We start from the raw sequence: 27989 nt of genomic DNA, 5'->3' as shown, positions 1-27989 counted from the left end.
TGGAGTCCTTAATAAACTGGGATAAAACTAAAGTAGAAAATTTTTTCTGGCAACTAAAAATGGAATATTGCCACTTTCTGACAATAAGGAAAGGAAATGAGTAAATAAACATGGGAACAACAAAATGCTGTGGTCCCAGAAGAGATACAGACTAGAGAGGATATTATTAAATGAAACCCTCAAATCATCAACTCTCATCTCTCTTGCATTACAATTTTCACCTAAACTTCGCATTAAATACAAAGAAACATTACCATTCAGAGTTATGAATTTATGATGAATCACCATCTATTAGGATAGATTTTTTAAAAGCATGAAATAATTTACATGTTTTCATAAATACATCCTAGCAAGTCAATATCAAATATGATTTTATGCTTTTTTGAAGTAAATAGAAAGCCATTAACTAATTTTGATATTGGACTTGTAGAGATTTATTCATAATATATATTTATAAACTCTGATTTAATCTAGTTAATAAAATACTGAGCTTTAAAAATAAGTGAATTGAAATAATTGTGAATTCACTCAAATGTGGTAGTATACCATTTCAGTAAGTATTCCACCAAATAAGCAAAATCAAAGAACAGTTGTTTGTAAGAAAGAAATCAGAGAGGATTGAGTGGCACACACACACAAAATGCATTTATGTTTTTGAATTTCAGTGATCTGTGCCAGGTAAATCAACCCATAACAATATTAAAAATTGTTCCCTCAGTATGATTAAGATATGGATAAGAAAACAAAAATTTAAAAGATCTATGTTAAGGCAAGTTACATTAGCAGCTGTAACAAACAACTCCAAAATCCCAGTGGCTTTACACAATAAAAATTTATATCTTGCTGACATGACTGTCCAATGCAGGTCAATAGGTTTACTGTCCTCCAAGTAGTTATTTAGGGATTCAAACTTCCTTCATGCTAGAACTTCACCATCTTCACCTTGGGACTTCAAGGTCACACTAGTATCTTCTGTTGACAGATGGAGAAAGTATACTTGCGCTTCACTAATTTGGACCAGATGTGGTGCATTACTTCTTTTCCCATTCAATTGGCTAGAACGAACCACATGACCCGATCTAGATTCAAGGAAAGTAGAGAATGAACTTTAGCTGAATGCCCAGGAGGAAAATGAAACTGTGGTGAATGCATGGAATTGTCTTAGCCATCAAGTTTAAGCAGACTAAAGCTTCATTCTGACATAATACCTATTTCTCAAAAAAGTTAGAATTACAATAAATGCTGCTTGAATTTTACAATCCACCTATATTGATATTATATGCTTCTCACACTTGTCAATTTCAGGGGAGGATTGAATGACTGTCAAGAGCTCCCACAGGGCAACGTGGCCTTGGTATTGTCTTTCGCCTTCAGGATCAGCAACTGACTAACATAATCAATGATGATCAAATCAGATTGTAGGTTGATGAATGATGCCCAGCAAAAACTATATGAGGCTTGAAATTTTGACAAGATAGTCCATTTATGAATGTATAAGGTGAAGCCATTTCCCAGTGGTAAGGCTCACTTCCCTGATCCAGATCCCCTCTTTCTCAGAATGAAGTTTCCTAAGAAACAAGATTATTCAGCAGAAACTTATTTGGCTGAATACAGATTCAAAATTAAGTAAATCAAGCAGTCTTGTGGCAGGACTAATTAGATTGAAATCCTGGTCTTACTATTTGTGTGACCTCAGACAATTCATTTTAGTCCTCCCATCTCCCATTCTCAGTTTACAAATCTATTAGATGTGCACAATTACTGCACCTTCTACAAAGAGCTGTTCTGATAATTACATGTGAATCAATGAGAAGAACATAACAGTTTCTCACATATAGTGAATGTTCACTCCATGCCAGTTATTTTTATCTAGCAGATTATGAGATCCAGTAAAACTTCTCTTCTCCATACCAGAGATGATCTCTTTAGTGACTGCTGCTTATGGCCAACAAATTTAATATTTCTCTCCTCCAAACAATGCTGGACACAACAACAAATCATTCTTTCCTGAACTTGATTTTTTTAGGCTGTCACTCTCTTCATTTTACTTTTTCTTTAGCTATACTATTATCACTAAAAAGTCAAGAGTCAGGAAGCTGTTCTCAAAGCCTTAGTGAAACAGTCTTTTCTTCTTGTGCGTTTTTAAGGTCAGTTTTACATCATGAGAACAATTTAAAATAACTTCTTGGAATGGAGACCTCACTGCGACCCTCTCCCTGACCCTATCAGTATTTACACTAAAATATGCATTATTTTTTTGTATTGCAATAGGAGCAATTATATCTTCATTCTTAAGTGAATATCGATGAGTCACCAGGGATCTCAGTGTGCACATGCTTTTGCTTTCTTTGTCTTTCAGGATTTACTGTAGTGTCAATAAAGCTGTTAAAAAATAAAATAAAAGAATATTGGGGGGGGGAAGCTAAGGGATGGAGGGAATACCAAGCAGAACAACTAGCACATGCAAACGTCTTCTAGAAAAAGGAGCATAAGAAATTAAAGATGGGCAATGCCAAAAAAGATCAGAGTTTGTATGAAATGGAAGAAGGCAACACTAGAAGGGCAAAGCCATGCAGGACCTTGTAAGGCAGAGAGTTTTGAATTTATTTTATTAATAATAACAAACATAAGGGGCGCCTGGGTGGCTCAGTCGGTTAAGCGTCCGACTTCAGCTCAGGTCATGATCTCACAGTCCGTGAGTTTGAATCCCGTGTCGGGCTCTGTGCTGACAGCTCAGAGCCTGGAGCTGGCTTCAGATTCTGTGTCTCCCTCTCTCTCTCTGTCCCTCCCCTGCTCATGCTCTGTCTCTGTCTCAAAAATAAATAAAAACATTTTAAAAATTTAAAAAAATAATAACAAACATAAAATAAAAACAGCAAAAATAAAAATAGAAAATACAATTAATAATAAATTTCCATGGCACTTACTCTGTGTATTAACATTTTCATCCTAACACAGCTGTACTATATACTATAAATACCAGGATTTTACAGGTAGAGAAACTGAGGTTTAGGAGGCAAAGTCCCTCACCCAAGATCTCACAGATAGGCCAGAGTCAAGTTCATCCAGTCAAACCAATATGTTACCTTGCTTCTGCAAGGCCACTGTTCTTGTGGCTATTAAGAACAATAAAATGCCATTTAAAGATTTTAAGCAGAGGTTGGCAGTGATCAGTTCTGTCTTTTAAAGAGCTTATTCTCATTAGAGAATGAACATATAATGGAGGAGATGCCAACTTCCTGTAAGTAGACTATTGCTGTATTCCTGGCAAGACAGGTAGCGACTTAGATTCTGGCCATAATGGTAGACATAGAAAAAAAAAATAATGGTATTGATAGATGTTTAGAAAATAATACTGACAGGGAAAATGGACATAATGATCATTACTTAAATGTAATATTTGGCATAGACATTCATTCTGGTTGATTAGGTAACCGTAAAGACTGGCAAAACTTCCATCATTTACAATTCACTCTTTCATTCAGTGATCTTTTCATCCATTCATGAAGGTAGGAATCGATTGAGTATCCTGAATTCTTTCATAGCATTCTTTCCATCACACATCAGTGACATTTTCATTAAGTTCTTCTTTGGAAACTTAAGTTCAGTTTAAGTGCTAAGATCAAAAGATATCAAAATATTAAAACACACACACACACACACACACATTATGTTTTTTTAGTTGAAACACATGCTTAGCAGCAGCAAATGACTCTCCATCATCCTAAACAAGTATAAGCAGCATGTTCAGCAAGAGTCTGTAGTGACGGGGTTCCTGGCAAAGGAGGCAATTAGGAAGAGAAGTATGGCTATTGTGTCCGAACACACTTCTTTTTTCATATTTTTACCATGAACTTGAGACAAATACATTAAGTAGACTCAATGGTAACAATGTTCCTCCAGGTCATTTAGATGTGCTTTTGGATGAGACAAATGGATTTGATTAAATTTGTTTAAAACCAAATGTTATCACTTAAAATGGTGCTGAGTGCTTTTAGAAGATTTTTCTGTGGACACCTCTTCTGATTATTGGAGAATGAAAGTCTGAAATCTTTTACAGTATTATTGATAATGAGATAAATATTGCTGGTAAAAGTCTCAGTACACATAACCTGGTACAAGAAATGTAACTGAATCATTCTTCACTGTGAGTCCTTATGTCTCCAGGGGGCAGGGACCTCCTCTAAGACCCTTGAGAGTTATTTCAGACCCCTTTTCCCAGGGATTGTATTGGGCTTACATGGAGTCAAGGCTGTGAAAGGTGCAGAGGCCAAGGTAGGCCTGATGACTCTTCTTGGCACTGTTATCGCTCTAACCTGACATCTGCTGACACTTCACTCTACCCAGGTCACTGCCTGTGGGCTATGCATTTTTCATCTCTGGTACAGATGTACTCTTTTATGTAGATAGTTTATGTCCACCACGACTATCTACAGTTCTAAAGCCAGGTAAACAAGAGGATAGCTTAGGGGCGCCCGGGTGGCTCAGTTAGTTGAGCATCTGACTGTTGATTTCAGCTCAGTTCATAGTTCCAGGGTCGTGGGATCAAGCCTTGTGTCTGGCTCTGTGAGGAGCATGGAGCCTGCTTAAGATTCCCTCTCTCTCTTCTCTCTGTCTCTCTCCCTCTCTCTCCCTCTGCCCTTCTCTCTAGTTTGTGTGAGCTCTCGCTCTTTCAAAAAGAAAAAAAGAAAAAGAAAGAAAAAGAAAAAGCTTACTGCGCCCCAGTCAACTCAGAGACGTGCCTTGCTGGTGTTATGTCAAGAAGATATAGGGGCACCTGAGTGGCTCAGTCGGTTAAGTGTCCACCTCTTGATTTCAGCGAAAAGCATGCTCTCACAGGTCATGGGTTCAAGCCCCACATCAGGCTCTCTGTGCTGACAGTGTGGAGCCTGGTTGGGAATTCTCTCTCTCTCCCTCTCTCTCTCTCAAAATAAATAAATAAACCTAAAAAAAAAAGATATGCAAGCACAGTGGTCGCTAAGTTCAAGGTCATGTGCAGGAGTGACCCTTTGTATTTATTGTGTTTGTAAAATCCAGGTAAACATAATAAACAGATCAAAAGAATTCATTAAAAAAAAAAAACAAAACAGAAAAACAAACAAACAAAAACAACAGGTCAGAGTAAAACAAGGAGGTAAAAGGAAAAACAACGGAGGAACATTCGGGAAGAAGGAAGATTTATATCACAGGCTCAGTTATATTTGCATTTGAGTGTTGCCAGTTGTAGCCTAAGAAAAAGGGGCAGGGATGTTTTCTGGCTATTTGTGTTGATTCCCAAATTTAGGTTTCTGCAGGATAAGCATAAAAGTCAGCCACATGGAGAGCCAGGTGGCTGTGCTTCCCTGGCCACATTTCTTTGCACGCATTGCCTCACAACTTCATATCGCAGTATGAAAATTGTTAAAAGAAAGAGGGGAAAAAGACAGAAGCTTAAATCATTTCTATTCAATAGTGAGAATAAATGGGTCTGCAATGCGAAAAGCTTACCAGGAACAGCACTTTGAGTTTATAGTTCTGTAATTTTGCTGAACTGAAAAGGCATTCCTTTCCCTTGGTCTTCAAAATGGTTCAACGTTCACATTTTATTAGCAAGTAAGCATGAACAAAACGGGTTTTGATAAGCACAAAAGCTGTTTTTTGCCTCATTGTACTGGATGGCAAGTGAGATCTTACGGCTTCGCATCAAATCAGTGGAAAAACAATTATCTGTAGAAAGTATGTGCAAACATTTTTCCTACAAAGCTAAAGATTCAAGGCGACGTGTCTGGAATGTGTTTCTCCCTTTAGGCTGCCTCCATTCCATGAAACATCTGTCTCAATTTCCGCTCTTCCTGGAGCCTCCTTTTGGTCTCTGCAGATCTATTCCTTCTAAATCTGCTTCATTCTGATCCTGCAGATGGAAACCGTATGTCTCCCTGCTTAAGGAAGTGTGCCCAATCTTCTCAAGTGGAGATTTCTGGCCAAGAGTTACAATATCTTCATGTATGGCTTCCTAATGCACCAAATACAGTATGAGACGCTTTTGGTTTGATTTCATGCTTTAAAATGCATTAAAGTGGGCATTAACACATTCATGATTCTTATCAGTAAAATCTCTGAAGTTAAATATAAAGCTGTGAATTAGATATAGTTTGGACAAGCAAGTTTATATTTAATAAGTACTTGTTGATCATCTATTACGCTACAGCCTTGAGTTACAAAGGTAAAATATGTAACTCAGAGTGTACCATGTAGTGGGCTTGGATAGGCAGGAAACTGGCAGAGTCACTACAATACAGGGAGGAAGGGCTGAAAGGGACAGACTCTCCAGAAACAGAAAAAGACACAATTCAGAAGTGTGAACTGACAAAAAAGTTTAGTGTTCCTTTAAAAGAGTAATTTTAATTTTCATCTGTGAAGCCACGCATTCAAATTTATTAAAAATAGCATTAAATAATAAATGTATCTAATTTTAAATATATTACGATTACCTGAAACAGCTATCTAAAATACCAAAATATCTGGTCTAATTACATACTTATTTTATACATGAAAGTAATATTGTGCATACCATTTGACATTAAATACATTAAAAGGTAATTTGTGTTTTTTTTTTTTTTTTTTTGCTTATTTAATAAATGTGAATAAAGAAGAAAGGTGGGAAGAATCAAGCAGCCAGATAAGGGTAGTAAAAGGAGAATCTGAGATTTCTGGATGCCATCAGGAAAGTAGACTCCCAAAGTGTGCCCTTCATGTTGCCAATGAACTATCTTGAGCAGATTTCCTGCCTAAGGTTATAAGATTGTCAGGAAGGTAGATATTTATTAAGTAATGCAAAGGAATAGACGTTGAGACACGGGGAGGGATTTGAGAGTAAGCGGTTATTCTAAATGCAAATAGTGTTCTTAAAAGCAGTAGTAACTCATTACCTAAAATATGCAAGAAAAGAACACCATGTATAATCTAAAATATAATCTCTGAAAAAATATTTGAGTATTTTTTTTTCAATTTTAACAGATGCCTTCTATTGTCAAAACTCTCACAAAGGCTAATTTTAACAAACCCAAATATTGTTGGTAATACTTGTTACTCAAATTAAAATTGAAAGTATATGAGAAATTGCACATGATAAAATCATATCGTTTTCATATATCCATACACATTTTTTTCATTTTAGTAGAAAGGATACTTCTCAGTAAAACTATTGGAAGTGTAAATTGTAAAGAAACAGAATATTTGAATCTAGGAAACTAAGGATGAAAAGGACCGGAGCATACACATTAATTTCTTAATAGTGATTATCTTCAAGCAGAGTGGAATCAGGGTTTCAGGGTGAAGGGGACTTTGGGATTTTATTCTGCACACTCCTGGATTAATTTAAATCTTCCACAACAATAATGCATTCTTGCAATGCTATGTATTTATAAAACAGTAAATGAGGTTTTTAAAAAATAAATAATCATATAAGAATGTTTTAAAGAGCAAGATAATCACCCACCCCAAAAAACACATGGGCATTGGAAATTATTACTAAGATTTGAGAAACAAAATTAATTAAACCCAACAATAACAATAACTAGAACCACATGTGCCCTCCCTGGCAAGCTGTCCTGTAGTGTTGAACTTCAGAACACTAGTGCCCTCTTGTGGCAAAAAAAAAAAAAAAAAAGGATACATTTAAAATTTGTGTCCCTACCACACAGGGGGGTTGAGGCTTCCTGGTGAAATTTTGTTTCTTTTCCAGATTGAAATAGCCACAGTGATGCCTTCTGGGAACAGAGAGCTTCTCACCCCACCCCCACAGCCAGAGGAGGCTGAAGAAGAGGAGGAGGAGTCCACCCCTAGACTTATCGATGGCTCTTCCCCACAGGAGCCTGAGTTCACTGGGGTTCTGGGCCCACACACCAATGAAGGTCAGGTCCATCAAAGCTGATGTGAATGAAGTCCACTTGGTCATACCGCAACACCGTCAAGCTCTAAGGCCATAGGCAGTCCACATGACTCACAGAGAAAGTTTTGCTACAGGCTAGGTTTGAAGCAGGAGCTATGTATTTTGCATTCAAATATAAAGGAGTTTTAATAATTCATAAAAAGCAGTTTTGATAATTAATTTAATAATTAAATAAGCTTTGTCAGGATAGAAATGATCAAATAACCAAATCTGGGGATGAAAACATTCTCCTAGCATCGTTACTCAAAATCTTTGTGGTGGAATGCATTTCTAGAACAAAGAGTATACTGTTAGCAAGATGAGAATCGATGTCTGACAGATGAGGCCACAGCAGTTCAGGGTGATAAGGTAATGACAGCTGATTGGGTTGACGGCAATAATACTAATATTTTACATTGACTGGGCACATACTACCTGTGGGCCATAAGGCTCAGCATTTCACATTCTCTCACTTGACTACCACCACCTGCGTGTAAAGGTGTGAGGATTAATCTTTTCATTGTTAATAGCTCAAAAATGGTAGGAACTTGTCGGAGATCACGCAGCTGTTAGTGTCACACACTGAGTTTAAAGCAAGCCTGTTCCGATTCTTGTCTGTGTACAGTCTTCTTCTCTCACTCAGTCCTAGGGAGCAGCAGAGAGGAAGGCATTCCATAGCCCTGAACTCCATCTTGTACAGCCTGAGGGTGACCTAAGCCACGGCCGTTAGGAGTTCCTGAGGCTAGATGTGATTCTATGATCTATGTTTCTTGTTAGAATTCGTCCGTGTCACCCCTGGAGGCACTCAAGTGGACTCACACCAGAATAGTTTCACACACAGAGAACGGCATAGTGAGGGGGTGTACAAGAATGAGCAGAGATCCCATTGCAAAGGTTTATTTAGTACAGAGAGTGTCTCTGGACTGAAACTTCTGGAGCTACGAAACTTATCTTAAAATGGACTGCTGATTTCGTGGATATTTTTGTCTAGTACAGAGAGACAGACGTGTAAACAAATGGAGAGGCAATAATGTGTAATAGGTAATATGACAAAAGGCTGTACAGAACGTACTGAGAGAGAAAGCAGGGGAGCACATTCAAATCCCAGCTTTGGGACTTGCTGGGTACACAGTCTTGAGCAAGACATTCGCTATATTTTGCCTTAGTTTCCTCATCCAAAATGTGGGATAACAAATAATACAACTTTCTTCATAGAGTTGTTGTAAGAATTGAATGAATGAATTTAGTGCCTGACCCTCAGTAACATAATAAATGTTATTCTCGTTACTCCACTATTGATAAAAGAGCTTATTTTTTAAAATTCTCAACAAATATTTCAGTGTACAATACAGGTTTGCTAACTATGGGCATTATGTTGTACAGCAGACCTCAACAGCTGACTTATTTTGCATAAGCGAAAATTTACATGTGTTGAGCAACAACTCCCCAGCCCCTGGTAGGCACCAACCTACTCTCTGCCTCTGCCGGGTTTTAACTGTTCACCAGTAAGTGATGTAAAAGATTGTCTTTTGTAAAATGCTGCCTATACGCCAACCGCTAAAACATTTTATGTATATTAACCCTTTGAAGAGTCAGAATGATACTCTGTACTAAGTATTATTATTTCCACTTTACAAATAGGACAACTAAAACTCCAACATAGGATAAAGTTGTGCAAGATCATGGCCGTGGTACTTAGCTGTGCTGAAATGCAAATAGCGACCCCTATATCCTAAGCCAATACTTCAAATGAATACATTATATTCTTACCACATAGCTAACATTCTAAGGAGTAGTAGAGCACTCTACAAATAAAAACATGCAGATACGCACACGACAGAGGGAAACGTAAGTATCCAGCAGAAAGTTTTCAGCCAGGAAATTAAACATATATAGAACATTACTCACTTTTAAGTTATTTCAGATCCGTCAGAAGTTGACTGATCTGGCACTGTTACCTATACTCAGGTCTTTCAGCCAAGCCAGGAACAACAGAAAAACATAACGCCCAATCTTTTAAAGCTTTGGATTTTGAAAATTGTGTTTAGTTTTTGAAATTATGGCTCAATAGTGTCAGGTTTGAACCCATAAAAAAAAATCTATGGCTTTAGAAAAAAAAAAGTTATCTGCAAAGTAGTCTGAGGGTGAGTAATGAAGTTAAAATTTTACACTTGACCTTAGCCAAAAGGCTGAGAAGCGATGAAGTTAAAATTTTAATTCACATTTTAATTTCCACAGAAAAATCAGCACCAGAAATTCTAAACTTTAAAATTAAATTTAAATCTTATACATGCATCATAGCTAAATAGCTTGGCAGGAACTATTTAGAGCATTAATAATCAAAATATCATTTTTTTTACTATGAATACAAATTTCTAAAAATAATTTTCTGAAGCCATATAAAATAGGCTTGGGTTATGAGTGGAAAAGTTAGAATTAAAATGTAACTGGTGTGAATATATATAAATTACCTTAAGCAATTACTGCTAAATTAGCAAGGCAATGAAAATATAGAAGAATCAAATACTTATTTTAAAAAGATATATATGTGGTAAATATTAATTTATAATGAATTGAAAATTAGCAAGTGTTCAATATTTTATAGTTCCCCTTAAATTTTCTTTCCTAGATTTCCATTCCTAAAATAGTTTTCATTCCCAGAGCTGTTATTGTAAATAATTTCCCTACTTAATGATAACAATAAGACCTTAGTAGGTGCACTAATAATTCTTGATCACAAACCACAAGTAGATCCCTCCGCGAAGGCAACCAAATGTCCGGGTCTGCCTGGGAGTGAGGCGTCCCATAGTGGGGGGGTTTCAAGGCTAACACCAGGAAAGTCCCAGCTAAACTGGGATGAACTGATCACTGAGCGATTGCAAGGAAGCTCTTCCCATCACTTTCGTCTAGTTTCACTCATGGCTATTTCACATTCTCCATTCATCTCACATCTTAACCACCCTTCTCCTCCTCCTCCCTTTTTTCTTCAAGCTCATCAGAGAGCCAAGCCTCTTGCTCAACAGAGAAAATGCAATCTTCTGGTGAGCAGCTCTTGGTCTTTCTGTTTTGAGATGTAATCTTTACCTACATGGACATGCACGCACCTTATCTCCCTGTCCTCCTTTCACAACAGATAGACTGTCTGTCCTCTCAAATACAGGATGCGATCTTGCCCACTGTGGCTTTGAGTCCATGTCTTACCGCCCTCTCAGGATCCTTTTGATCTTCAAATTCTACTTTGGATCTCTTTCTACAAATTTCTCCTGCTTCAGTCAATTTACACACGGCATATATATTTGCTTATACTTATCTCCATCTCTTTCCTCCTTCACAGTTAAACATCTCACTAGCATTGTCTATATCAGCTGTAACTACTTCCTCACCCTCAACTCCCTCCTCAATTGGCTGTTAATCTGGCTTCTAGCCCCATCACTCTGTAGCTCTTACTGAAGTTGTATATAACCACCGCAGTAACTAACCCAAAAGACATTTTCAGTCCTTAAATTACCTGACATCTCAGCAGCTTTAGAATGTTTTCTATTCCCTTTTCCTTTAAACTCTCTCTCTCCATTTGGCCTCCATAATATCTCCCCATCTTATCTTGCTCCTTTCCTTCTGGTCATTGCATTTCTATCTTCCTTTGAAGCTCACTGTCCTCTACATGACCACTAAACAGAGAGTGAAGTAGGGGTGTGTGTATGTGTGTGTGTGTGTGTGTGTGTGTGCACATGTGATAGAGAAATATAGATCAATATGTTGAGACATAACGCAGCTTCACAAATACCTTTTGGATATGTTGCCTTTTCAACATGTCACCATGACCCCAACCAAGCAACTATCATCTTTTATCTAGACAGCAAGTCATCTCCACTCTGTCCACTTGCCCTCCCTCAGTCTTCTATGACAACTTCAAGCAGAGTGTTTTCTTAATCTGTGCCAATCTGATCATGTAATAACTTGCCCATCCTTAGGATAAAGAACAAAACCTGTAATAGCACAGCCTATAAAGCTTCTGCATGGTCTGCCCCATACATTTCAATGCTGTCTGTGCTATAGACACATGGACCATCTTTTAGTCCCTCCAAAGTGAAGGTCCTTTGCAAATGCTGCTTCCTCTGCCTGGGTACTCTTTCCTCCCACTTGCATGGTTAACTCCTTCTGTTCTTGCAGATCTCAACTCAGTTATCACCTCCTCAGAGAACCATGACTATCAGACTGAGTCAGATTCCCCTATTTTATGCTCATATATTTCATGACATTTTTCACAGTTACCATTTTATTTATTTGTGTGATTAACATCCTAAGCCAATACTTCAAATGACTACATTATATTCTTACCACATAGCTAACATTCTAAGGAGTAGTAGAGCACTCTACAAATAAAACCATGCAGATACGCACACAATAGAGGGAAACGTAAGTATCCAGCAGAAAGTTTTCAGCAGGGAAATTAAACATATATGATCTTACATAGAAGATCATAAAATAGAACTGTGTCTCCTCGTGCTCCTCACTATTTCACCAGCTAGCATAGTGTCATTTACATAGAAAGAATTCAATAAATATATTGAATGAATTAATATTAATGATCATTACTCTGTCATTTTTCTTGAAGCAGATTTTGTTTCAGTGAGGTGTTTAATTATTAAACCAAAGACTTAATAAAAATATTATGTGTGATGTTTTAACTTTATGAAAACCAGTCTTACTATTTACATTCGAAAAGAGAATTTCTAATAAGCATAAAAGTAACAACCACACTTTATCCACTCAGTAATTTGAAATAAAATTTACAACATTACAAAGAATATACTAATTGTCATGGCAGCTTTCCTTGGTACGTTTGGCTTTAATTTCTATTTATAGAAAACTATGTGATAAAATATGAAATATCCCAGGGTAGTCTATATGAGACCCTACTATTATTTAACAAACATCTAATCACATTATTTCTTGGAAATTGCTTTTGTTACTGACACATAATTATTTGCCTCTACCTTGTAGACTTTCCAACCTGCCTTCTGTGTACATGTATAAGTACCACTGTATACTGTGATGACCATGAACTTGATGCTATTCCACCGCTGCCCAAGAACACCGCTTATTTCTATTCCCGCTTCAACAGAATTAAAAAGATCAACAAAAACGATTTTGCAAGCCTAAGTATGGATGACAGCATTAATACCATTTCTTCTTTACAGACTTTTCCAAAATTTTTGCACTATAAAATGTTGGTACTAAAAATGAACCTTGGATATGAAAATTGGCCCATAAACAACTCTTTTCTTATTTAAATATTTGAAGGTATTTTTAATTATATTAAAAATGATGAAGAATTAAAGGTCATTATGAAACTATATAGTTGATATTTTCAAATGAGCTATTTTCAAGAAATAGAATCATAAGTGTGTATATTTTATAGGCTAAAATTCATTATCATGTTATGACATTGAGTAAAATGTCATGGTCATATATTTACTAGGATTTGGGTTGTTTGAATAGATTCCTATTAAAGCACAGTTGCTTTATGATTGATGCATAAAAGCCTACATTCTAACTTAATAATTTTGGCAAGTTAGAAAAGTTTTTACAAAACTTTACAAAGTGTTTTATAAAGTGTCTTTATAAAGTGGTTTGATCATTTGAGAATTTCTTTTTAATGCCTTTGTATTTTAATGCTAATGTATCTATGACTATTAGAAAATACAGCAATCTGGCATCAGTGAGGAAAACCTTTTAAATAGTAAAATCTAGACAAAGCTTATGAAGAATATAGGGAAAGCACAAGTTATCTTAAATATAATGTGTCAATACTTTTGTTAAAGTTATGCTTTCTTTTTTTTAAATTTTTTTAATGTTTATTTAGTTTTGAAAGAGAGAGAGAGAGAGAGGACAGAGTGCAAGTCAGGGAGGGGCAGAAAGAGAGAGTGAGACACAGAATCCAAAGCAGGATCCAGGCTCTGAGCTGTCAGTACAGAGCCTGACGCGGGACTGGAACTCACAAACCACAAGATCATGACCTGAGCCAAAGCCGCAGCTTAACCGACTGAGCCACCCAGGCACCCCTAAAGTTATGCTTACTTATAAGAGCATAAAAAATATGTATAGCACTGAGTAGAAGCAATTAAATTTGTATGTAGTTAGAAATAATTATTTTATTAATTGTCCACTGATAATTAAATTCATTGTTAATTTATACTCATATTTTTATGTGAGCACAACATATTCAACACTATTTAACTACTTCTTTCATTTTTCCTTCTAGATGACTTAAAAAGAATTGATCTGACATCAAATCTAATATCTGAGATTGATGAGGATGCATTCAGAAAGCTACCTCAACTCCGAGAGCTTGTCCTGCGTGACAACAAAATAAGGCAGCTCCCAGAATTGCCAAACACTTTGACATTTATTGATATTAGCAACAATAGGCTGGGGAGGAAAGGAATAAAGCAAGAAGCATTTAAAGTGAGTTTTAAGTTTGGATATGGAAGACTTTAATCTTTCCACCTCATTTGCTGTCATTGACTAGCTTTTTTATTTCCATAAGGAAAGTCTCAATTTTATGAGACTTTTAACTACTAAAAACAAAACAAAACAAAAAACAAACAAACAAAACCTCTAAGTACTACTTATCAAGTTTTGGGGAAATATTGTGTTCTGGTAAGTTCTGAGGCTAGTCAAACAACAAGAACAGAAAGCAGAGTAAGAATAAGGAGTTGGTGGCTCTCTGGAACACCAGTCTACAAGGCGCACCTAGAAATGGTGTAAGCCAGACAATTTGTATTTCCCAGGAACTCCGCTCAAGGTGAATATTTTACATGGTTTAAAGGATAACTACTTGTGCAGGGTGAGGGAGGTGCGTTTAATAGAGAAGTCTTCTAAATCACCTTGTAAAAAGGATGGATTCAGTTAATCTTAGAAATTTTATTTTCTAAATGAAAGAAGCAAGTCTGAGGCTAGAATAACAGCATAGAGTATGAGAACACTCACCATCCAGCTTTCTTACCCTTTCTTTGTTCAAGCTGCTCTTCTAAATCTATGCCAAACAAATTTAAAATACTATTTGAAGAGACACCATGTTATTCCCAGGGAGAGTACAGAGAGCTGTGTGGACCCATTAGCACTAAGCAATGGCAAAAGTTCCATTTCTCCACTAGCTCTCCCATAACATTACCCTGGTAGGCATTGGAGTTAGGACACCTTATTGTATGTAGTCTGCCAAGGGTCAAAGTTCAGTCTCCCCATTCAGCTTTTGTTGGCATGGGTGATGGTGAGTCACGGTTTATTCTGTAGTATTTGGCTAGAGTAGACCTCTTATTGTCTAAATGTTTTTTGTTTTTTGTTTTTTATCTTGTTACGCTGCCCTTTTCCTGTTATTTGAACTAGAAAGAATAGGATATTGTTGGAGAGAAACTCTTTTCTCTATCCATAAAAAATAAAGGACCTTCTTCCTACGCCTTACCCAAACCTTCAAAACCCTATTGCAGAAGATCTTCCATGGGAAGACACTGCCTTGCTTAAACTGAAGAACTTAGAGTGCACAAAGCAAGGTTCTTCCTACAGATCCAGAAACACTTTACGCTTTCATCAAGAAAGATTTGCTTACAGTTAATTCTTACAAAACTCATTTGAATTGTCTAGCAACTAGAGAACTGATCTGCTTCACCCTTGCAAAATGAGACCTGGACGGGCATTTTACAAGTAGTTGAAAGAACAGGGAATGGAAAATACAACTGTGGCACCGCTAATTTCCACTAAGTCCCTACATTTGGAATGTTTACAGGATATGTATGATCTCCATCATCTCTACCTCACCGATAACAATTTGGACCACATCCCTCTGCCACTCCCAGAAAACCTACGGGCCCTTCACCTCCAGGTAAGCTTCTACTAGTAAGGCATGCTCAATAGCTCCATGGAAAACAAAAGCAAAGAGGAGGAAGCTGGGATGCAAAAACTGTTTATAATGTCCTGTTGACACACAGTCACCATTTTTCTTCTTCTTCTCCCTTTATTCACTCTCTCACTCTCTATCTGAGTGCAAGGTCTTTGTATATTCATGCTTCTGTCTATACTGATTTATTTCTGATAACCATAGTCTCTAAAGATTTTCAGTCTTTATTAAATCCTAATACACCTTTCTGGCACATGAAATTACTTTTGAAAAAAAAAAAATCAAAACCTTTATCTCCTGAAGAAATGTGTGAGAATTGGAAATGGAAGAGAAAAAGGCGGAAAGAAATTTTTAATTTAATTTCTGGCTTTCAGGAGGAAAAAAAATGTCAATTTTAGCTTTTGATTTTAGGTTTTATGTATTGAATTAAATTCAATCCTAGGACATTCCTATCTGCTGAGGGATGATAGACTTCCATCTCTCTGGATTAAGAGATTATTACTGTTGTCTGTGATAATACTGACCCTACAAAGTAAATGGGTCTCTGATGTTGCAAACACAATGGATTTGTATATACAATATGACATTAAAAAATAAAAAGTAATTGGCTTCACATACCCTACTCTAAGGTTTAAAAGGGCATCATTAAGTGCACCCTTTAAAACATTTCTCTTCTCATGACCACCGTATCAACATGCAGTATATAGCTGTTTTTCTTTAAGTTTTTTTTTTTTTTTTTTTCTTGAGAGACAGAGGATGCAAGTGGGGAAGAGACAGAGAGACAGGGAGAGAGAGAATCCAAACCAGGTTTCACACTACCAGGGTAGAGCCCAATGCGAGGCTCAAACCCACGAACCACGAGATCTTGACCTGAGCTGAAGTCAGACCCTTGAAGAGAGCCACCTACGCACGCCTAGCTATTTTAATTTACATTGTTTTCAATTTGTATTTATTTTTAATGCTTATATAAAAATCTCCAATTTTGACTCATTTCAAATGTTTGCCAAATATATAGATATAGATATAGATACAGATATAGATATAGATATAGATATAGATATAGATATAGATATAGTAATTAAGAATGAAGGCTCTGGCAAAAGCAGATTCCCCAGGATGAAATTCTACTCCCAACACTATCTAAAGATTGGATAAAATAGCTGAACCTCCTTGCACCACAGTTATAGGAACACGGTAAGTTCTTACATGTGAGGCACAATTATTATTAACAGCAGGTACCTATTACCTATCAAAGAAAATAGTATAGCACATAGGCACTAAATCTGTTATTCCTGATGGACACTTTGCAATGAGAAGAGGGTCAATTCAACAGAATGATAAAATGATTATCAACATATATGCACCTAAGAATGTATAATTATATATTCCTATATATTATTATTAATCATTATTACGTTATTATAATAACGATTATAAACACTATGCCTCAAATTGTGTGAAGCATGAATAGAAGTGAAGGTAGAAATAGACAATTCAACAAGAAGTTGGATCTTCAATACTTCACTTTTAATAATGGGTAGAATGCCTGTCATAAGATCAACTAGGAAACAGTTCAAGAAGATCTTAGCAGCACTATAAATCAACCAGACTTAACAGTCACCTACAGAACATTCTACCCAACAACAGCAAAATACACATGGTTCTCAAGTGTTCAACGAACATTTCCCAGGATAGATCATATGGTAGGCCACAAAACTGGCCACAACAAATTGAAAAGAATTGAAATTATGCAAAGTACATCTGGGTATAATGGAATTAAAATAGAAATCAATAACAAAGGAAATCGGGAAAATTTACAAATATGTGGACATTTAACATTTTCCTTAATTAACAATGAGTTAAAAAAGAAATCCAATAAATGATTTAAGCAAGGTAGTAGGTAACAAAATCAATATACAAATATTAATTGTATATGTATACACTATAAATGAACAATTTGAAAATGAAATTAAGAAAACAATTCCATTTTATATTAGTCACAAAATAATAAAGCACCTAAGAATAATTTTCACACAAAAAGTACAAGATATATAGATGGAACACATATTGTTGAAAGACTTCTGCACAGCAAAGGAAATAATCAACAGAGAGAGGAGATGATCTATAGAATGAAAGAAGATATCTACAAACTATACATCTGATAAGGGGTTAGTATCCAAAATATATGCACAACTCAAACAACTCAATAAAATATCGACTATATTGGCCAAGTACCTAAATAGGCATTTCTTAAAAGGAAACATACAAATAGCCAACAGGTATATGCAAAGATGCTCAACATCACTAATCATAAGGGAAATGCAAATCAAAGCCACAGTGAAATGTCACCTCGTTGAATGGCTATTATCAAAAAGACCAAAGATAACAAGTGTTGACAAGGATGTGGAAAAAAGGGAACCCTTGTCTGCTATTGGTGCAAATGTAGGGGTACAGGCATTCTAGAAAATGGTATGGAGGTTCTTCAAAAAGTTAAACAGAACTACCATATGATCCAGCAATCCCATTTCCAGATATATATTCAAGGGAAACTAAATCAGTATCTCGAAGAGGTATCTGCACTTTCAAGGTCACTGCAGCATTATTAACAATTGTCAAGATATGGAAGCAACCTAGGTGTCTCTCAATGGACGAATGGATAAAGAAATTTTGGTATATGTATACAATGGGTAATTATTAATTCTTTAAAAAAGAAAAAAAATTCACCAGGCACCTGGGTGGCTCAGTCGGTGAAGCCTCCAACTTGATTTTGGCTCAGGTCATGATCTCACGGTTCATGAGTTTGAGCCCTGCATCGGACTCTGTGCTGACAGTGCTCATCCTGCTTGGGATTCTCTCTCTTTCTCTCTCTCTCTCTGTCCCTCCAGCTCGCTCTCTCTTTCTCTCAAAATAAATAAATAAATACACTTAAAAAAAAAAAAAAAAGAAAAAATTCAAAAAAGAAAAAAAAATCTGCCATTTACAACAACATGGGTGAGAACATTATGCTGAGGGAAATAAGTCAGACACAGAAAGACACATATTATAAGACGTCACATGTAGAATCTAAAAAAGTCTAACTTCAAAGAAGAGAGTAGAATGGTGGTTGCCAGGGCTTGGGGGCTGGGGGATATGGGAACATGTTAGTCAAAGAATAAAAAGTTTTAGTTATTCAGAATGTATTAAGTTCTGGAGATATAATGTAATTCAGCATGGTGACTATAGTTAAGAATACTATACTGTGTACTTGAAATTTGTTGACAGTAGTGGATCTTAAGTGTTCTTACCAGAAACACACATAAAGGTAACCATATGAAGTGATGGAAACGTTAATTAGCTTGATTGTGGTAATCATTTCACCATGTACACATGTATCAAAACATTATGCTGTATACCTTCAATGTATGTAATTTTATCTGAGGAAAAATAGATCTAAATGAAGGAAAGATAGCCCATATTCATTGTTTGGAAGACTTAATATTAAGATGGAAATAATCCCCAAATTGATCCATAGATCTTTTATACAGAAAGTCAAAGTAATCCACTAAACCATTTGAACTTAAATGAGTTCAGCAACGTGGCAGGTGATGAAATCAATATAAAATATCAATTGCTCAATACATTAGCAATGAACTCAACCACAATGAGGTACCACTTGACATCCACTTGGTCAGCTAAAATAAAAAAGACAGATAATTACAAGTGTTGGTTAGGATGCAGAGAAAATTGGAACACTCATACATTGTTGGTGGGAATCTAAAATGGTGCAGCTACTTTGGAAAACAGTCCAATACCTCCTTGAAATGTTAAACATAGAGTTACTGTATGACCCACAGTTCAACTCCCAGGCATATATCCAGGAGAACTGAAAACATCTGTGAGCACAAAACTTGTAGGCAAATATTCATAGAAGCATTATTCATAAAAGCCAAAAGTATAAACAATCCAAATTTCTGTAGCTGATGAATTGGTAAAAATGTGGTTATGTCCACACAATGGAATATTATCAGGCAATAAACAAGTGCCAATACACGGTACAAAATACATAAACCTTAAAAATACAATTGGAAATGAGAGAACCCAGTCACAGAAGATGCTACGTGATTTAATTTACATAAAATATCAAAGTAGGAACATCCATAAAAACAAAAAGTAGATTAGAAGTCATCAGGGGCTAGAGATAGAGAAAAATGGTGGGGGTGGGGGGTTGGGGGAAGTAATTGCTAACATCTGTGGGATTTGGGGGGGATGTTTAAAGTGTTCTAAATTAAATTATGGTGATGGTTGTATAACTCCGTGACTATCTTAAAAACCACTGAACTGGGGCGCCTGGGTGGCTCAGTCGGTTAAACAGCTGACTTCGGCTCAGGTCATGATCTCGCGGTCCGTGAGTTCGAGCCCCGCGTGGGGCTCTGTGCTGACAGCTCAGAGCCTGGAGCCTGTTTCAGATTCTGTGTCTCCCTCTCTCTGACCCTCCCCCATTCATGCTCTGTCTCTCTCTGTCTCAAAAATAAATAAACGTTAAAAAAATTAAAACAAAACAAAAAAAAAAACACTGAACCACACACTTAAAGTGAATGAATTTTATGTTATATAAAATATATCCAATAAAGCTATTTTTAAATACATATTTCTGGGCCCTGCTTATGTCCCTAAGATTTGCTCACTCTCTCCCTCACTTTATTGACTTCAGCCATTTTGACTTTTTTCCCATTCTTGAACATTCCATGGTAATTACTCAAATTGAACATGGTGTTCTCTCTCCCTGCAATATTCCTACCTTGGCTCTTTCCATTCTCAGCTCCATTGCTACCTCTTAAGATAACTTTCCACAGTGACCACCCTTCCTTTTCCCTACTCATCATTTTTAGAAATAACATTTTCTTTAAATTTGTTTTCTCACTTTCTTATTTTACATTTCTATTACTGAAATGTAAGCTCCATTAGGGCAAGCACATGTCTACTTTGTGCTTCAATGATTTAATCCCCACTGCCTAGAAAGTGTTCAATGCATAATGATCCCTAACATGCATTTTTGGATAAGAGAAAGAACAAAAGAATAAAAATGGGGGTGAGGCAAAATGCACTATGCTATTAATCAATACTAGGCATATGTTATATTTTGTCCTATAATTTATTATCATCTCTTTTAGAATAACAACATTTTGGAGATGCATGAAGATACTTTCTGCAACGTTAAAAATTTGACTTATATCCGTAAGGCGCTAGAGGATATTCGATTGGATGGAAACCCTATCAATCTCAGCAAAACTCCTCAAGCGTACATGTGCCTACCTCGTTTGCCTATTGGGAGTCTTGTCTAATTGCGGATAATGGTTAGCATTATGATGCCCGCTATAACGAAACAATTCTTACTGCTCTCTTCGGAAACAAAAGCTCAGCATGATACTTTCAAATAGTGTTCTGAAAAATGATATAATTTCACAAAATACAACTAAAAGTTTTAAGATATGATGACAGTTTATCAATTTAAGCAAACACCAGATAAGTCAAGGATAAAAACAAATGATGTACAGAAAGAGTGAAACCAAATGACAAAAAAAAAATATGTATCTATTTCGCAGATATTCTTGAAAATCACATGTAACTTGCAGGCTTTAAGGATTTCTGTCCCATATAGTTTCAAGTTAAGTACATAATAAAGAAAAAATTTTAAATGAGCACTTTAGGTGTATTGTCAAGATTTAGATTTTTTAATTAAACTTTCCTTTTCCTTTTTTTTTCCACTAAAGCATGTTTCTGTTTCCAAATTTATTAAAGAAAATCAAAGAGAGAATAAAAGTATTTGAAATCTACAATGGCCTTGTGGGCAAATATTCATTATAATGCAACATACAAATAATCATATCCAACAACAACAAAAAAAAAACACATGGCTTTGGTTGTTGAATAATAATGTTTTATCACCTTAAAGATCTATCAACTCATTTTAGAACCTTGCTTAAATGGAAATTTGTTGGCATATCTCATAAGATGGTGGTGTAGTAGGAAGACTTTAGGCTTGTCTCATCCCTTGAACACAACTAGATAACTATCGAATCATTCTGTTGGTATATCTTTATGCCTGTGAACAAAAGAAAGTTTATAAACTAGAAGACAGACAATGGATGATATGAGAGCTACATTAGGGAAGAAGCTAAGGAATGCGTTCTAAGGAAAGTTGATCTTTCTGAAATGTATGATCATAATACAGGCACATTGTTAAAAAGTGAAAGATGACAAAAGAATATACAATGAAAGGTGATTTTCCTTCCAGCTGCAAACCTCAAGTTCCACTCCCAAGAACAAACTAGGCAATCGTTTCTTGTCACTTTTGTGAAAGTTTCCGTAAGAAACAAAAACTTGTACATAAGCAGTTACTCCTCTTTATTACAAATATACATGTTCAGGTGCCACACACACATATATATCACCATAATATATGCATCTATACATGTAAACACGGATTTTTAACTACAATAATCACTATTCTAAACCTTGCTTCTTTCACTTAAAAATAGTTCTCGATGATTTTTCCATATCAGCACATACAGCTCTACTGATTCTGAAAAGCACGTATCAGCCCATTACATGAGCATACATTTTATGTTCTTTTATTTACACTAAAACTGGAAGGACTAGCCTTATGTAAACAAAAATAATTTTGTGTACATGTGAGAGTACATCTGTGGATAAAGCCATAGAAGTGGAATTCTGGGTTGAAGAGCATATTATTTTAAATGTTAATAAATATTACTAGATTGGCCTTCAAAGATGTTGTACCCATTTATACTTTCACCAACAGTGTGGGAGAGTGCACAATTCTCTATACCTCACGAAAATGTTTTAATATCAAACTTCTTCATCATTGCATAATCTGTTTCTTATGTTGTTTTTTTTAAATTTGATTTTTGAGACAGAGAGAGAGAGAGACAGAGTGTGAATGGGGCAGGGGTAGAGAGAGAGGGAGACACAGAATCTGAAAAGTAGGCTCCAGGCTCTGAGCTGTTAGCACAGAGCCCAACACAGAGCTCAAACCCACGAACTGTGAGATCATGACCTGAGCTGAAGTCGGCCACTTAACAGACTGAGCCACCCAGGCGCCCTTGCGTAACTATTTCTGAATTAATATATTAAAGTAAAAAAAGAGACAATTGGCAATAGTACACCTTTAATAATTAAAAACATACAATATATTGGGGCACCTGCGTGGCTCAGTAGGTTAAGTGTCTGACTTCGGCTCAGGTCATGATCTCCTGGTTCATGAGTTCATGGTTCATGGGGTCGAGCTCTGTGCTTACAGCCCAGAAACTGGAGCCTGGAGCCTGCTTCGGATTCTGTGTCTCCCTCTCTCTGTGCCCCTCTCCCGCTCACGCTCTTTCTCTCTCTCTCTCAAAAATAAACATTAAAATTTTTTAAATAAAAAATAAATAAAAACTTAAAGTATATATTTTTATTTTCAACTATCTCTTTCAGGCAAATATATTTCTTCGTCTATATTTTCTGAAATTTTTCTCATTATTTCATACCATCCATTATATGCCATTATTTATAGACAGTATAGCTAAATCCAGAACTTCTGTAGTTCAGCAATTGAAGAGAATTGTTATGTTTTCCACAGTAGATGCGTAAGCATTTCTTTGTTTCAGTTTAAAAGTATAAATACCAATATGTCTGTAATAATTAAAAATATATATTAATTTGCTTGAGACATAAGAGGTAAAATTAATCATGCACCCTGTGAATCATAATTTGTAGACCCCAAGTTGTAAACCTTAGAAAAGAATAACCATCAAGCCATCATTATAAAACAGTGATATTTAGAAATTAATTGAGCTTTTGTTTGGACTTTTTAGATACACTCCAATACATGATTCTGAATCAGACTAAAAGTAGAATTCTAACTTTGCAACTCTATATTCGTTTTCTATTATTGCTTTAAAAAAATTGGCACAAAATTAGCATCTTACTATCTCACAGTTTATATAGGTCAGAAATCCTACATGAACCAACTAGGCTCTCAGCTAAGGATTTCACAGTTGCCAGAGTCCCATAATGGTTTTAGAGACCTATAAAAATGTCTTCATTCTTTTAATATAAAACAAAGCAAGATAATGGTAATAATGATAATAAATATGCAGTAATGAATCTAGCCTGGATTATATGTTTCCTTATTTCATATGGAATATGCAATATGATGATAACATTTTAGCATTCCTTGTAAATGCATCCTATTTTTCAGTGGCCATTTCCAACACGTCACATTCTTCATTGAAAGCTTTAATTCTAAAACTGGCCCCTGATTAAATGCTGTGTTTTTTAATAAACTTTTTTTCTTTATTCAATTGTACACAGGTTTATTTTTCTCGAATATTACAGGCCATTTTTCGGGGGGGGGCACTTCATTCTGTTGCCCCACAATACAGCATACTTTAAACTTATTTATAAACAAACATTTTCATGCTAATAATTCCTAATTAATCATTACTGACTACACATGTTTTTCAGATGTCATGACTACAGTATGTCAGGTTAATTCTCTGAAAATCTTGAGTGAATAAAAGATTAGTAATATTTTCAAAGCGTGATAACAAATAATACCTACACATAGTACTATTACCAGTACAAAATTCCCATCCTTACTTCTCTTTAAATCTGCAGAAACTGTCTTTGTAGTTATCTCGTTACAAAGTTAACTTTCTCTTCATAATTTACTTAAATGACACCAGGAGTCATAAGTAGAAAAGCACCACAATGTTATTCTTTGATGCACAATAGGCCTCACAATATGCCAACTATCCCCAAACTTCCCAAATTATCAAGGGAAAGCAATGAGTAATTTGTATCTCACTATTTTTTAATATGAAATTTATTGTCAAATTGGTTTCCATACGACACCCAGTGCTCATCCCAACAGGTGCCCTCAATGCCCATCACCCACTTTGAAAGCTGGTCTTAATACTTTGCATTTAGCCTCTAAGACCAATAGATGGTGCCTCCCCTTGTGATTTCAACTTCCTGTGCATGGATACCTTCAGGGTGGCAAAAAGCAAGTTCTTGAGAGTGCATAAAATATGTTCCCTTTATTTTTTTTTTTCATTTACCATAGAACTTAATTGGTTACAAAGACGGATCTAAAAAATATTTGTTGAATTTTATTTATCTGACCAAATGTATCAGGTATATCCAACTTCTAGCTACAGAATTTTTTATACGTTTAATTAACTGAGGTTTGCTTTCTAAAAGCCAATTGAAAAAATGCTAAAATCTAGTAACTCATATTGGCAAACTGGAATAGTTTAAATATAGTGTTCGTGATAAATATAAAAATGAAGTACCTATCTTCTCATAGCTTGTTTTGTATACCAGGGCTTTCGCTGACCGAATTTTGAATGAGTTACTACTGCCATCAAGTGTTTGAATTCATCCTTTTCAATTCACACAAATGCACAAAAAACAACACTAAGATAGCAGTGTGTTTTCAACTTAAAAATATACTGTCTCGCGTACATAAAGCCTAGTGTAACCTATGCTGTCATGTGGCACTCAGTGGAATTTCAAAATGTAAAATGTCATTAAGTCTCCCAAATAAAATCATAACTAGCTACCAAGAAGTACATATTTTACTAAATTTACTTGGTATATGTGATGAACAAACTCTACGGTAATCCCCCAATTAACTTCCCACCTCTTGGTATCCGTGCCTTTGTGGAACCTTTTCCTCTTGAATGCCGGTAAGACATGGGGTCTTGCTTCTAACCAATAGAGTATAACAAAGATGATGGATGTCACAAATGTCAATGTCAAGCCCATGCTATGATACATATGTACGTGTGTGTGTATTCATTGTGCTAGGAAGCACCAGGGAGATCTGCCTTGCTGACTTGATTGGAGTGAGTAGCCATATTGAGCCTAGGCCTTCCCATGGCAAAGAAGTGAGAATGGTCTCTAGGAATGGCTGTTGACCCCTAGGACTTGTGGGTGGCCTCCAAACCTCAGGGCATCCTCCAGCCAACAGACAGCTGGAGGGTCCTAAAGGCAGGGTCCTAATTTGTATACCCACAACAGATTCTGCCAATAACATTTTCCCAAATGGAGCCTCCAGATAAGAACCAAGCCAGACAAGTGCCTTGACCATAGCCTGGTGAGACCCTGAGCAGAGGACCCAACTAACACCCGAAAAGTCTGAAGTAACAAGTGTACATTGTTTCAGTGAGTTTGTGAGAATTTGTTACTCAGCAGTAGGAAACTAATACAACATACTAAGCCATGGCAAGTGTGTTATATTTTCATGATGAATTAGAACACCTCATATTACAGTATTTAAAGAACATGGGCCATTAAAAGATGTCTTAAAAAATTCCTTAGTTGCATTTCTGAAAGCTGTGTTTACCATACTCAAGCAATAATTTTCTTGGTGATTTACCACTACATGAACAGCCAGAATTACAATGCCAATCTTTTGATAAAACTAAAACTCATAAATCATAATTTTCTGTTTCTCTTAAGAAGAGGAAGGATGGGGCAAGAACAATACCACATTAATGTTCTTTAATAAGGGGAATTAATATGAAATGTATACGTCACCGTGGAACAATTGTACAAAAAACAATGTCCTTAATTATCTGAGTTAACCTTTTTTGAAACGAGACATTGGTGAGAATTCCACTATGGCACCATGGTCAGTTTCTAAAGTTCCCAATTAAAACCCAATATCATATACCACATAGGTCCTCAGAAAAAATAAATCTGGGGTGTCACCATTCCAATTTGAATTAAGCAGAGTAAAGGGACAGTAACTGCCAAATGTCTGGGTCTACATCCAGAAAGGGACACTGGAGGCTAAATGTGTCAGCATTCTGCACTTTGAGTCAAGCAGGCTAGTCTCAGCAAACCACAGAGCAAACAAAATTGAATGAAGCCTGTGGAGCCTGCAGGTCCCACGGCAATGGCTGAAGTCCTGATCCAAGAATCCCCACACTGTTCTCCGTTTTCAACCAGGAAAGCCTACATGACCTCTGCAGGCTTCATGGCGCTTCCACCTTTTACTTTTTTGCCATTTACTGGGGGCTTGTATAGACTCAGGTTCCCAATGGGCAACGTTCCATTTTCCGCAATTCTACTCACCATAGGAAAGCAATAAAGGGATATACTCCGAGATGGTTTTTCTCTAGGATCAGGCCTCGGGGCATTTCCTTGATGTTTCTGAAAAGTGGAACAAGAAAAAGTCACAGGGCAAGGACACCTATTTGGGCATTACCCACAGGGTTACTAATCTTTACATACACTGAATCAACTTCTTTATCCTCAAGTAGTTAGTATGACAACAATGATAGTTAACAGCTACTGAGTGCTCATGGGGTACCTGCACTAGCTGTTTTAATGAAGTGCCCTATGTAATCATTAACACAACCCTATGGAATAGGTATTATAACTGTTTTCTGGGTATGGGTAAGGAATCTGAGGTTTACAGAGACTAATAATCGGTAAATTGAAATTCAAGCACATTTTTTAAATAGATTTCAAGTTTTTTAGCAGCTTAGGTTCACATTTGAATTGAGTGTAAGATCTCCCATATACAGAGATTTCCCATATACCCCCCTCCCCACTCATGCAGAGCCTCCCCCGTTACCAACATCCCTCACCAGAATGGTACTTTCCTTTCAACCGCTCAACCTACAGTGACACATCATCATCACCCAAAGTCCATAGTTCACATTAGGGTTCAGTCTTGATATTGCCCATTCTATGGATTTGGATGAATGCATAATGACATACATCCACCCTTATAGCATCACTCAGAGTATATTCATGATAATTTAAATCAAAATATTTTCAATGTAATGTTATAAACGCTCCCAACGAATGGGTTTTCTGGTACAGATAGAGGGACATATGAAAAGACATAACTGGCATATTTGTGTTCTCACTAATATACATCCTGGTACTATTTAATCAGTGGACATTCACGTGCTATGATACAATTAGCACAGTGCTTTCCTATAGGATTTCACAAGTCCTATTTAAGGAGGGTGGGCAGTAGAGGAGAGTCACGTGGTTAAGCATGTGGGTTCTGTGGCCAGACAAACCTAGGTTTCAATACCAGCCCCGAAGCGCTTAATCCCCTTGGTAAAATAACCTCTCAATTTCCTACTCTGTGAGGTGTGATAACAATGCCTACCTCAC

General features: G+C 36.3%; 1 protein-coding gene and 1 long non-coding RNA gene across 2 annotated transcripts in view; one reads left to right on the top strand and one right to left on the bottom strand.

Annotated features, from left to right (window-relative positions):
- The window catches only part of EPYC (epiphycan), a 37732-nt gene extending 15008 nt beyond the window's left edge, over positions 1-22724 (top strand). Inside the window, exons 3-7 of the mRNA XM_042947344.1 lie at positions 7724-7892; positions 12914-13072; positions 14175-14377; positions 15696-15791; positions 20957-22724. Coding sequence (XP_042803278.1) covers positions 7724-7892; positions 12914-13072; positions 14175-14377; positions 15696-15791; positions 20957-21127 — 798 coding nt within the window. The 3' untranslated portion in view covers positions 21128-22724. The remainder of the gene's footprint in view (positions 1-7723; positions 7893-12913; positions 13073-14174; positions 14378-15695; positions 15792-20956) is intronic.
- On the bottom strand, positions 814-27955 carry LOC122224905. Its single transcript, XR_006205005.1, has 3 exons — positions 27893-27955; positions 26931-27008; positions 814-1079 (listed from the first exon to the last, which is right to left on the bottom strand). It is a non-coding gene; the product is annotated as an uncharacterized LOC122224905 (long non-coding RNA).
- Between the last annotated feature and the right edge of the window lie 34 nt (positions 27956-27989).

This window comes from Panthera leo, chromosome B4, assembly GCF_018350215.1.
Source record: "Panthera leo isolate Ple1 chromosome B4, P.leo_Ple1_pat1.1, whole genome shotgun sequence".
Classification (NCBI taxonomy): domain Eukaryota; kingdom Metazoa; phylum Chordata; class Mammalia; order Carnivora; family Felidae; genus Panthera; species Panthera leo.
This window is presented reverse-complemented; position numbering and strand designations above follow the sequence as displayed.